General features: G+C 60.4%; 4 protein-coding genes across 4 annotated transcripts, besides 2 other annotated features; all 4 read right to left on the bottom strand.

Annotated features, from left to right (window-relative positions):
- Positions 1–224: 224 nt before the first annotated feature.
- LPMP_231630 (hypothetical protein) lies at positions 225–944 on the bottom strand (the record flags this gene model as incomplete). The annotated part of the gene is made up of 1 exon (XM_010701017.1): positions 225–944. The coding sequence occupies one exon, from the start codon at positions 942–944 to the stop codon at positions 225–227; it is 720 nt and encodes a 239-aa protein (XP_010699319.1).
- Positions 945–2,290: 1,346 nt separating this feature from the next.
- LPMP_231620 (hypothetical protein) lies at positions 2,291–3,118 on the bottom strand (the record flags this gene model as incomplete). Its single annotated transcript, XM_010701016.1, has 1 exon — positions 2,291–3,118. One exon carries the CDS (start codon positions 3,116–3,118, stop codon positions 2,291–2,293), a length of 828 nt encoding a protein of 275 aa, XP_010699318.1.
- A 1,379-nt stretch (positions 3,119–4,497) lies between these two features.
- Positions 4,498–9,636, bottom strand: LPMP_231610 (hypothetical protein; the record flags this gene model as incomplete). The annotated part of the gene is made up of 1 exon (XM_010701015.1): positions 4,498–9,636. One exon carries the CDS (start codon positions 9,634–9,636, stop codon positions 4,498–4,500), a length of 5,139 nt encoding a protein of 1,712 aa, XP_010699317.1.
- An 897-nt stretch (positions 9,637–10,533) lies between these two features.
- Positions 10,534–10,661: a repeat region.
- Positions 10,662–10,768: 107 nt separating this feature from the next.
- Positions 10,769–12,664, bottom strand: LPMP_231600 (hypothetical protein; the record flags this gene model as incomplete). The annotated part of the gene is made up of 1 exon (XM_010701014.1): positions 10,769–12,664. One exon carries the CDS (start codon positions 12,662–12,664, stop codon positions 10,769–10,771), a length of 1,896 nt encoding a protein of 631 aa, XP_010699316.1.
- A 125-nt stretch (positions 12,665–12,789) lies between these two features.
- Positions 12,790–12,879: part of a repeat region that runs on past the window's edge.

The raw sequence follows: 12,879 nt of genomic DNA, 5'->3' as shown, positions 1-12,879 counted from the left end.
TGATCCAGGACTGGCTGCTCGCGCGCAGTACCGCTCGCGGCGATTGCTACCGCAGCCCATCCGAAGCGAGGGAAGAAGAAAATGACGAGAGAAATGTGAGAGGGGCTGCGCGGTGTGGCAACCAGTGCGAAGGAGTCGTTGAGTAGACGACAAGAGAAGGACGTGAGCGGAGCAGCGTGCTCACAGGTGTACACATGCACTGGCACACACACATTGATCATGAGCTATGGTGCCGTGCGGGAGTAAATGTGCACGTGCCCAGCACAGGCCTGCAGGGAGGCTTCGAGCCCTGGGATGGGCCAGCGGTTCGATGCAACAACCCAACCACGCTCCAGGATGTCTACCAGCTTCTCCCGCAGCAGAGCGAGTGCGTCGGGCAGGAGGTACATGTAGAGCACGTAGGGAGGGCGGGTTGAGGGGTAGAAAGAGTCGGCGCCGCCCTGCACACAGCGGGGAAAGTGCACATCCACATCTATAGTGCGGAGGTCCTGAGAAAGAATGTGTGTCTCTATCGACACCGGCAACGACGACGGCGAGGCGACTGTGACAGAGAAGACAGACGCATTCGCCGCTGCGGTATCCAGAAGTGCATCATCCAGATCAATGCCTGTCACAATGATGTGCAACGGGACCGCGTGGTCCGGCGGCGGAGCATCGTCAGTGGTGCTTTGCAGATCGCACCAGTTTTTGCGGAGGTGCTGAGCCAAAGAAAGCACCGCTGTGGCGTCACCACACCCGAGGTCTGTAAGCCGCATTTCATATGGCCAGGGGACGGCACAGAGCTGATCGGCGCGGTTACGAGAAGAAGTGGAGGAATTATGTACAATCGAGCTGAGGTAGCACGCAGTGAGCCACTCCGCGAATGCCTCCATATCCGCCTCGCTGGCAGCCTCAAAAGGGGAGATAAAATTGCCATCGTCCCACTGAAATGGTAGATCGGCCATGTCCTTCTTGCCCGAGTACGTATGTACGTACGTAAGGCTAACGGATTACAGTGATGGAGTGAGCAGTTAGTGATGAAGGGCTTCTCTGGTAGCGAACGGTGCATCAGCGAGAAGGATTGGTCACCGCTAGGCACGCCCACTCGCTCATGGAGACACGCAAAGCAGAAATAGAAACGGTGAGACGAGTAGAAGAATGCGCCACAGGCACGCAGTAGACTCCGCAGCCCCAAGCCACTCGGCACCACCAACACCAGCGTTACCACCTGCGACTAGATCCTGCAGCTCCGCTCTGAGTGCACCCACTCACGAGCAGAACACAGGCCTGCCAAACCCCAAAGCGCGCCACTAAAAGAAATGCGTGAGGCTGTCAACGTGGCGCCCCGCGAGCAACAGGGGGGGGGGGCAAACGACAAAGGAAACGTGGAAGCAGCAGCAGGCGTGTATGCGCGCCACCGCCCTTGTAGAACAAAGAGCGCTAGTCGTGGCAGACTGCAGTCTGTCAGAGGAAGGCGGCACACAATCCATCGTGGCGATCCTGCACTGCCTCTGCCTCCGATGTCATAACGGCGCGTTTGGCTTACACACAGCCCTTTGTGGGTGTTTCTTTAGAGTGAGGCGTCGCATCGCAGAGTACATCCTCAGTCGTGGCGAGGCGGCATCGCTGGGGACTGTCACCCATGCAGGCATGTGCGCCGCTCAACTGGAAGCCGCGCGTACGTGAGCTGAGCGGCGCTGGCCACATCAGTTACCAGCGACAATGCGCGCCCCACAAAGCACAGCACAGCACGCGCACCTTCACAGGCGTGCAGAGGTACGTGAGGAACGAGACGGGCGGCGATGAAAGAGGTCAGCGCGGGCCAACGGGTGGGCCTGCCTGTGTGGGAGGGGAAGGGGGGAGGGACCAGAGACGATGCCACTATACATCAGATAGTGGGGCAGGGAGGGAAACGTGCGCAATTGGAAACTCGCAAAGGAAGAAAATCGACACCGAAGAAGTGAACGTGGCTTTGGCGGGTGTGCATGAAGGGGTAACTGGAAAGACACTGGAGAGAGACATCTACATGGGACCGTGACAAGGAGAGAGGGGGGAAGGGCGTCGGGGTGCCAGGGAACCGACGGCGGTGGCCGGGCAGCGGGGGTGAGTAGGGGTGGGGAGTTTGGTGCCGAAACCGCAGCAGGGACCCCGGCAAACGAACGCAAACGAGAAAAGCGAACACCACAGCCACTGCGAGAATGCGCAGAAGGAGGCGAAGAGGGAGTCCACAGAGGTCGCATGAAACGAGGAAGGAAAGAAAGTGAGGGGGGAGGGGGGACTGCGGGCATCCCTTCTCTCTCGCGCCGTTGCTTTACTCCTCCTGCAGGACGGCTAGCACCCGCCGTGTGACGGCAGCGATGCTCTGTGCGCCGTCCACGACCCGTAGCTTGTGCTGCGCGCTCCAGTACTCCTCAAAGATGCTAAGGGAGGCATGGCAAGCAGGAGGGACAGGAGAGCGGTGACGCGCCTGCAGACAGTCGGTGGAGCAGCGTAGGGTAATCACTACCGAAATCTCCTGCCCCGCCGCCGCCTCGAGAGCCAGGGCCTCGGCGATGGTAGAGGGATAGCCGTCGAGTACGAAGAACACCTTCGACGAGGGAAGTTGCTCCCCTGGCGTAAACCCAGTGCCAGCCGCAGCTTGGCGCTGACGAGTCTCGTACTGCATGCGATTCACGATGAGTCGCACCACGAGATCGGGTGGCAGCGAGGCCACGTGCTGTGCGAGCGCCTTCTTGGCTGCCCTCAGCTCCACTTGGAGGGACTGAGGAACGTACACGTCCTTCGAACCGGGAAGCCGGCCACCGTTCAACGCATCCTGGACCAACGACGGCACGGCGCAGGGAACACCGCCAAGGAAGGCGGCGATGTGCGAAGCCTGGACAGACTTACCGCAGCCAGGCAGACCGGCGAGAAGGATGAGGCACGGGGTGACGAGAGGTGGTGCCGTAGTAGCGGCCGCAGGTGTCGACTCCGCCCCCTCTCCCTCCATACGGTCTAGTGTCTGAAGCAGAGCGCGCAGGGGGCTTCGAGTGCGGGACTGCGCCACTGCCGCGACCAACGTTTCCGTGATGGACTGCACCTCACTGTTGGCGAGATGCTGCTGCGCCTGCTGCTTCTTGTAGTAGGCTGCTGACGCCATTGTGAGCGTGGGGAGGAAGGGCGTTGATGATCGTACAACCACCAGCAGTATCAGCAGCAGACAACCTCGTGTTCAAGGGTACGTATGGGTGAGTGAGAGGCGCACCAATGTATCGACCGCCTCGATGGCAGCGTTTGCGCTGTTTTGCAAGCCAGTGGGTACGTCTGTGCTTGAGTCTGTCGAGGTATGCATGCAAGCATCCTGATGGAGAGGGCGGTAGACGGATGTGAAGAGCGGCCAGTGGGGAGCAGAGAGAGGGGAGAGAGTAAGCTGAAAAGGCACGCTCAAACTTCAGTAGCAGTCGTCTCCATGGCGCACCAACAAACTGTTCGCTGCATGAAGCGGTGAAGGGAAATGAGCAAAGTCGTCAATGGGCGCCGTTCATGGCAGACAGTGGCGACGAGAAGATAAACTCTACCTTGAGGGCTGGACAGAGAGAGAGGGTGATGGCGCAGGGAGAGGAAACGGTTCCACAGTGGATGACTGATGGGTGAGTATGCGGATGTGTGGACGCCTAGACCCTGAATGAATGACCAACAGACACACACACACACACCAGTGCTTCTACGAGGAAGTGCCGTGGAGGATGTCAGCAGTACCACACTTGAGCAACCGCAACGCGGAAACAAAGCGGGACTTAAGGAAGGCGTCTACAATGAAGCGGAAAGAGAAGACAGCGAGACAGCCGGCCTACGCATTGATGGACGAAGTCGGCATGGGAAAGAGAGAGAGAGAGAGATGCGAGGTGAGCTGTGGGAAGGGGGGTAGCCGGTGTGATAATGGAGGTCAGGAGGAACACTACATACGTAATGCACCAGCCAACCACCCCTGCTTCAATCGTTTTCCCCTCTCTTCTCGCTCCCACCGGGATCGACTCAGTCAGCTTTACCTCACACACCGCCTCCTACCGGCTGCGTCGGCCTCTACTACTTCCTTTCCCCCCAACTGCGCCACGACACAGCATCCGCACCGTCACGATGACATGTGCTGGCGGGTGTTGCAACGTAGAGAAAAGGAGCGCGAGACGTTGACAGAGGGAGAAAAACAACGAGAGTCGCGGCAGCGATCACCGGAGAAAACACGAAGACGCAAACCCGAGAAAGGAGAGGAAGAGAATACATCGAGTACGAGACAAGAGAGGAGAAGAGAAAAGATGAGAGTGGGGGGAACCAATGGCAGCGCTTTCAGTTGAGCAGCGGCTGGCCTACATCAGGAAAGACAACAGAAAGAGAACGAGAGAAGCACATCAGGACGGGCAAATCGCCTCCTCTAATGGGGACAAGCAGCGAACGCATTCGTGAGCACAGCAGCCCGCACGATAGAAAATATCTACGCGCATTAACAGACGAAGAAGAAAACCCCTTAAAACGCCCCCAACATTACTTGAGAACGCACGAGTCGAGCAGCGTGAAAATCTCCGGGTGGGTCGACATCCAGTCAGTGAAGGAGCGCCGCATGCGCTTCAACATGCGGTCGTACTCCTCCTGCAAATACGCGGCAAAGACAATGAGGTTGAAGTAGCGCTTCAGGTAATGCACACCAGCATGATGCGCGCGAGCGCGGTCCGATTCGACGGTGTCCGGCGACGAGGCGGCGATCGCAAAAGCCTCAATGGCAGTGCGCAAGTTCTGCATCTTCGAGCACACCTCGAGTACGAGGTCGACTTGATGCTTGGCGGTGCGGCCCTGCGTCAGCACGCGCTTCAGTTGCACAATGACGGAGTACTCGCCGCGGCCGAGGTCCGACTCCGCGCCTGCGTAGAGGAAGCCGCGGTAAGCATTGTACAGCTCGTCGTAGTACTCCGGGGTTACGAGGCCGATGAGGAGACAGCAGATGACCATGCCCGTCGTGGTGCGGCCACGGCCCATCTGGCAATTGAAAACGAACGAGAGTGTCTCACGGCGGTCCAGGTGCTTGGCGATGCGCGGGAGAAGGGCACCGACGAGAAGGTCGAAGTCGCGAACCTCCGGGCTCTGCTCGTCCGTTACCGGCAGCCGAAGCATTTGGCACCGGAACTCCTTCACCAGCAGCTCATCGTAGACCTCGCGCAGCGTCTTCACAGTCTCCTCGCTCGCCAGCTCCCACACGCCGACGAGCTCGCCCGGGTTGCCCTCGTCGTGGACGAGGAACTTGCCGTCGTACTGCGCCGCCTCCATGAGCACGTCACGCTTCAGCTCGTACTCCACCAGTTCGACCTTTTCGGTCTGGATGCCTGTCAGCTCCACATTCACGTACGGGGCCGCCAAGTCGCGAAAGACAAAGGGCCGGTCGCCAACATACAGGATGGGCTCTTCACGCAAGTTCACCCACACCACAGAGCCGCGCAGTGGGCACTGCAGTCCCTCCGGCTTGAAGGCTGGTTCGAAGAGTCGCGGTGCCGCGAAGCCAAGGTACAGCTCCGAGTCGTTGCTCTGCCCTTGATACGCCTGCAGGGGTTCGCTCGAGGCGCCCAGTAGTGAGAGCACATTGTGAATGCCCATGAGAGTCGGGATGGCGACGCCGTAGACGTTCACAAAATCGACCTTACGGAAATTTGGTGCGCCGCACAAAGCTGGCCGCAGTCCCTTCTTCTGGCAGCCCGGGAAGTGGTCGGCTTTCAGGCAGAAGTTGGCCGTAAGGACGTTACCGGAGCGGCGCGAGAGATCGGCCTTCATGAGGTTGTCGACCGCCACGTACTTGAGTGCCGCCTCGCCGCGGTCCTCGAGGTGCTCGATGATGTTCGACACCTCCGCGTGGGCAGTGACCCAGTCACTAAAGAGCAGCTCCCCGATCGTGAAGCCCTCCCCCTTCTGCGCATCGAGGTACAGGCAGGAAAGTAGCACAAGCAAGTAGCAACGGAGGCCATGCAGAGCATCCACGATGCACTGGGGCTTGTTGTTACCGAGCACCCCAATGCGCTTCTTGAGTAAGTCAAGCGCATGCAAGATGTTCCAGCGCTGACCACGGCCGCCAAGCGAGATAACGGCGTCCACCGTGCGAAGGAGGCTGCCGGCTGTCAGCATCTGGCAGATGGTCGAGGCGAGAAGCAGCTCCACGTGGTGCTCCGGGATCTCCTCCGGGGCCACGTCCGCCCTGGCCGCCACCTGCGCGTCTCCGATGAGTCGGTCCGTGGAGCCGGCGCGCAGCAATGTCGCCACCTCCTCAGTCGTTTGTAGCGAGCGCAGGTTTCCAAGTCGGCTAGCGCGGAACAGCGTCAGGATGTTAAGTGCCACGGTGGTGCGCGTCGTGCCGGCTGAATCGTTGATAACGATAGCGTCGTGTTGGCTGATGTCTACCTTGGACAGGTAGTGGAAGAGGGGGTCGACGTCGCTCGCCAGCAGCTGCCCAGAGAAGGGCATCGGAATGCGGGTATAGCAGACGCCCGTTGCCTCGACAAACTCCTCCATCGTGCTGCGTGGGGTACGCACGGAGACGACCTTGACGCGCAGCACCTCCCGCTCACCCGCTGTCGTCAAACGGTGTAAGATGATGAAGCCGCCGTTGTCTTGCGCCTCCAGCAGCACATCTCGCCGAAGACGATCCTCGATCTGCTCCATCGCCTGCACGGACGCGTGCATCGTCGTGCCGTGCTCGGCCGAATCGTGGGAAGCATCGTAGTCGGAGAGCGTGTAGGTCACGTCGTTGATCAGTACCATCGGCTCGGCGCGCAAGCTGATCCAGTGTATGGAGCGCACGTGCGGGAACGTGCCACGGATGTCACACACAAGTTGATCGCGCCCCACTTCTCCAACACGGCCACACGTCAGCACTGGGACTCCCGGCGCGAGCTGACGCAAGGCAATAACCTCAGAGCGGGAATGGTTGCTCACCGGCAGGCTGCACAGGATGCGGCCGGTGCTCAGTACGTTACCGCGGCGGTGGCGGATCGCGCGCAGCGCGTCGGCCTCGGGGCCGCTTGCGAACGGAGAGGCCACCCGCTCCAGCTGGAGCTGGTCACCGAGCTTCTCCCGCACACTGGCGATGAGAAGCTTCATTTCGGGGTTCTCGTTCAGCCACTGAGCAAAGGGCGCGTGCGTCGAGTAGTTCCACAACCGCTGCTCGCAGTAGTAGGAGAAGACCAAAAAGAGAGCATACACCTGCAGTCGCATCTTCGCCACCTCCGGGGCTCCATCCATGCCAGAGAAGGCCTCGTTGATGTGATCCGCCATGGAGTACACCTTGTCGGCAAGCTCCATGAGGATCATGAGGCGGCGCTCGTGTAGTTTGCCGTCAGGGAACAGCGACACCAGCTTCTGGATCGTGCGGTACGACGGCGCGCTCACCTTTTCGCGCAGCACACGCAGATCAACCGTCACATCCTTTACGCAGAGCTGGTAGAAGCGGACGATGTTGGCTATCTGCATCATCGAGCTCGTGCGGCCGCGACCGGACTGGCAACTGAAAACGAACACCGCCTTCGGCTCCTCGAGGCACGCATCCAGCACGAAGTCGAAGTCCTCTGGCTGCGGCCCAATATTCTGCGTGATGGGTCGGCGGAAGTACATGACTTGGTGGTTCGTCTCCTTCTCCAGGCGATGGAAGACCTCGGCCAGCGTCAGTACCTCGCTGCGGTTGGCGGACACCCATTGGTCTTCCATGCTACCGCCACGGTTCTCAAGGTGCACACTGACGTTGCCGCCATTCTCGTACGCCTCCTGCAGCACCTCCTGCTTGAGTTTGCGCTCAACGGACTCGATGCTTAGCCCAGTCACGTTGGGGATGATGATAGGCTTCAGCGGATCGGCGCGCTCGCGGACAATGTAGGAGTTATCGTTGATGTAGACAAGTGGCTCCTCGCGCAGGTTCACCCAGATGATGGGACCCTCAACGTGCGCGCGGCGCAGCTCATTCACAATCGTGCGCACCGCACTCGCGTTTGCCTGGGCAACACCTGCGATGTTCAGCTTCGGCACAATACGGAAGAACGGCGCCCCAGCAATCATGCCAGTTGAACCCTGCCGCGATTGCAGTGCCTCCTCCAAGTCACGCTTGAGAATGTGTTTCGAGGAAAGCACGTCGCCACGACGCACACTGGCTGTCTCCGCCGGGGACGGAAGCGGGACATCTGGACGGTTCGCCAGCATCTCCATAATTGCCAGCGCGCTGTCCGTCACCTTGGCCGCACTACACGAACGCATGGACATGCGACCCAGCGCCAGACTCGTCATAGACATCTCGCTTGTCTCTCGGGGATCCTGATTATTGCAGGAAGCCCGCGGAGGGCGTAGCTGGCCGCTGTTGCCCACGTGCGACATGCTGTGGCCGTTGACCGCGTCCGCTTCGCCGCCGTCAGCGCCCTCACCGTCAGCACTGTCTCCGCACTGCGCGTTCAAAAAAGCTACGGTTGAGAAGGCGGTGTTGCTGTCAGTGGTCACCGCTGGGCACATCAGGGGCGAGCGTGATGTGTGCGGCCGCCCCCTCTGCCGCTGACGCCGATTACGCTCCTCTGTGTGCTGACGACGCTGCGTTAGGCTCTTCGCGAAGTCTTCGGCTGCCATCGCACGCTCGTGAACCTCTGCGTCGGAGGTGGCCTCCATGACTGGGGGCGGCGGGGGGTAGATATGGCCAGCTGAGCTCCGCGACGGTTCCGCCAAGTTCTTGCGAATATCTCTGTTGAGGCGGTCCAGCCGGGCTTCGCGCACTGCCGACTCCTTTTCCAGTGCGGTGAGCAACGCCTCCTCGCTGTCGTCGAGTCGAGACCGCGCCGGAGAACCCTCTTTAATGTGCGGCTTCCCAATCAAGTCGCTGTCGTCGCCGCCGAGGCAGCCCCCGTTGGGACAGCGCGCGTAGAGGGCTCCGCTGCGCACTGACTGCATACACAGCTCGGTGATCGGCACAGGGATAGAGGCGCGCAGATTCGCCGCGGCCGTCGTAGCACAATCAGCTGGTGCGCACCTTCTGCAGCCCTCGCGAGGTGGCGCAGCCCTTTTGGCATCGGCCGCAGTGCGAGCCTTTTGCTGGATGGCTATCGCCGTCACGGCAGCAGGGGCAGTTGCTGCTGGTCGCTTGGATGGGCTGGAAAGGAGAAAGGTCGGGCTCTCCGACAGCACACGTGCCTCTTTGGGAGTCAACGTCGCTGCAGAAGAGTGGCGCCGCAGGCGCGACGATTGTGCGTTCAGTAGCAGCCTCAAGTCGCGCAGCTCTTCCTCTTCGGCTATTGACACCTCTCGGTTGTGGAAGCGGCATTCTGGCTGCGGACATCCACCGCCATGTTGCGCAGCGGCGGCGAGAGGTGGCAACCCAGGTAAGTTGTCCAGCGAGTCGATCGAGGGGGTAATAGGGTTAGGCCCGAGATGTTGCCCGGAAGCCGGCGTTGCAGACTCTGTGGATGGCAAGTCTCTGCCGAGGGTAGCTGGTGCACTTCCTGGCGTCTCTCTCATGCTCTGGTCAGCTCCACCGTGCAGGGGTGCGAGAGAACCATTGCTACCTGTGACCAGTGGGGACCATGCCTCCGGCGCTGAGAAGAGCCGCACATTGTTACACAGGGGCGACACGACAGGTGGAAGGCGGTCACCCGCAGTGGCGGCGGTGTCAGCCATATAGGTGCCCCCCCCCCCAGAGACAGGGGCTGCAGCGGCGATGTGAATGCGGTTGTGTTCGCGAGGCTCCCCGAGAAGCTGACTCACTTGCCTCCGCACACGTGTGGAAGTGATCGGTCGAGAACGAGCAGCGCAAGACGGGGGAGGAGGCGGTTGAGTTGCAGCCACAGGGAAGGAGCGGAAGTACGTGGGTGTGCAGAGACACGTGCGCAGGCAGTGCAGAGAATATGGAGTCTCCACGCAGAGGGGTGCAACTAAGGAAGACGAGGAAAGAGAGCGCAACAGAGCATCGCTGCGCTTGGGCGGAGAAGTGGCTCACGCCCTCTCCTCTGCCTTAGCGGCCTACCTCCGCAATCCTGTGGCACACCTACAGGAGTGTGTAGGATTGGGGTGCTCCGTGGAGGGACTGGGGGAGGGCAGGCCGGGTAGAGCAACAGAGAAAGAAAAGCGCACGAGGGAAGCGGCAACACGACTGTACGTCGGTCTATCGGCGGGTGGGCGGCCTTCTGTATGAGTAAATGAGGTGGTGGAGGGCTGTGTACCCGTCTGCTGCAGCCATGTGTTACCTCGCGAGGGAGAGGAAGGGAGCCGTGCAGTGGTGCGTGGGTGTGAGTACTGGAGGCAAGAGACTGCGGCAGGAGTGAGGTGTAGTCGTGAGGACATAACAGGAGAACGCGGGACAGAGAGTGAGAGGAGTAATGCGGAGGGCGCATGTAAAGAGAGAATGAGCACAGGGGAGACACAGCCAGACCAAGGGAGAGGAGACAGGAAGAGCGCCAGACAAGGCGTCGGCCAGCCTGTTCGCACGGCCTCTCTCCTGTTGCACTGTGAAGCGGCGAGCAACCAAACGAGAGTGCGGCGCTCCTGGTGGAGATGGCGCAGGAGCTGAGCAAAAAGGGGGCCTGAGTGTGCCACCACCAGAGGTCGGCCGGCAGCGGCAGGGGGAGGGAGAGGGAGAGGGGGCTGCCTGGGTTCCCCGCACAGGGTGGGCACTGGACCCTGAGATGCTGCGCACTGAGGTGGCCTGTGGGGGGAGGGAGGAGAAAGGAATTACCACTCGACGCGCACTTGCAGGTAAGCAGAAACACGCCACTTGGTGCGGAAACTCAGCTACGCATCGCGCTCCGGTGCTCTATACCTCGCCCTCGCAGGGCCTTGCGCGCGGTCGCAAAGACTCAGCGAGGGGTGAGAGAGGCAGCAGATGATAAAGAAACAAGCGCGGACGTCCGAACAATAACGCAGTGCGTTGCGCCCGTCGCTTAGCTCGGCTGGAAAGTGCGAGCGGCGCATCTAACTCGCCATCGCCCCTACTACCGCTCGTAAGAGAAGAGGTGATGGTGTCGTGTGGCCTGCGGGAATAGCGGCTGCACCTGACCCGATCAGCGAGGCATTTCATGAGTGCCACGACACTGCAATAACACTCCTCGATGACCATTTCGCAGTCGCTGTAGCAACTCCCAGGTCTGGCTGCGGGACTTCGGCGAGGCCCGCTCACGCTCGCTAGGAAGAGCTCTGCGGACAGTTCCGCCATGCGATCGAGCGTACTGACGCCTCGAATAAGCAGGAAAACGTGCTGTACCCACAGGTCCGCGACGCACAGGCCGATAACGCACATGCCAGCCGGCACCCACCACCAGCTGTGGCCCCAGTCCTGGCACATGGCGCTGCACACGTATGCAGTAACGAAGAGCGTCGTGTTCACCGCGCAACACGTCGTTGAGTAGAAGCAGCACAGGAAAAAGTACTTGTAGTTGTGCCTGCCAATGCAGTTGTTGAGGAAGTGGCAGTGGTGGTCCATGTCAAACACGCAGCGCTGACATGCACGGCAGTGATGGCTGCCGTCCGGCTTGTACTGGTCACACACACAACAGAACCGCAGCGACCCATCAGCCTCGTAGTCGAGCACCACGTGTGGATTCACGGTGGGTTCGGCTGCGGGAACGAGTGTGCGCAGTCGATGATGCAGAGATGACGCCGTCGGTTCTGCATCGCCGTTGGTCGGGGAACCGTGAAGCCCAGAAACCCTGGTAAGCTCTAGATCCGGTGTTATCACAGCCGGTGTTGTGGAACCAGAAGCTGAGGAGGACAGAGAGCCGCAGGAGGAGGAGACGGTAGCGACGGTGGTAGTCGTCGCTGCTGCTGAGGAGAATGGCGTAGAGAAATGCGGTTTGCTAAAGGATGAACACTCTCTTTGTGGCCCTGCAGATCCTGAGCAGGGGACTCCTGCATTTGCGGGGAGCGCCGCAGCGCTTGCTATATTCACTGAGACCGGCGCAGCAGCAGCAAGGGCTTGTGTGCCCAAGGCTGCACGACTCCCCGCTGCTACTAGCGACCGTGGAGAGAAGGGTTGTGGCGGCTTCGGTGCAGTCATCACGAAGCTGCCGTCGCTCGAGGCCTCATTTGAGGCTGGCAACCATCCTAGTGTCGCTGCAGACGGGGGTGGTGACCCGAGAGACGTCACGAGTTCAGGGTTTGATGGAAGCCACATGGGCAGTGCCTGCTGCTGCAACACGCACATCTGGTGAGCCCACCGCGCCTGCTGTGCCTGCAGAGCTTGCGCTGCTCGCTGCCGAGCTGCAACGCCTTCTTCTCGAATCCACTTCTGCTGTGCCCGCCATGTCAGCTGCAAATGGCGCTGTCGCTCAGCATCGGCACGCGGTGCGCATCGCCATGGATTCGCTGGTACGTACCCAGCGCACGTGAAGATGACGCGGAGAAAAGACCAGTACATGAGCGCCAACAAGAAATTTCCGACAATGAGAGCACAAGCAGCAAAGGTGCCCGTAGCGGTGTGATGGAGTACATAGCGCGACTCCTCCACAGTCCTCACAGCCTCCAATAAGAGCACCTCAGTCGAATTTGCCTCTCTCACGGCACGAAGAAGTCGAAAGAAGAAGACATTGTAGCCCCAGACGAGAGACGTAGCAGAGATGAAGATCAGCAGCGGTAGGCGGTAGGCAGCAAGCACGCTCCACAGCGCACGCCACGACTGCACTCGAGGGGCAATGTGAATATTGAGGACCACCATCACACACACACACACACCTGCAACCACAGCAAACGATAGCACAAGACGGATGATCGGGTTCACAGAAGAGAAACTAAGAAGTATCCTAGAAGCACGCTTGGTATGTCAGTCTAGGTCTCTGCTGGCCCCGGCCGCCTCACCGCGCATGGCATCCCAGGGTCCAGCACCGCCCCCCCCCCTCAGCGCGGGGAGGCCCAGCAGTCTGCCTTCAGGTA

Source organism: Leishmania panamensis (genome assembly GCF_000755165.1).
Source record: "Leishmania panamensis strain MHOM/PA/94/PSC-1 chromosome 23 sequence".
Lineage (NCBI taxonomy): Eukaryota > Euglenozoa > Kinetoplastea > Trypanosomatida > Trypanosomatidae > Leishmania > Leishmania panamensis.
This window is presented reverse-complemented; position numbering and strand designations above follow the sequence as displayed.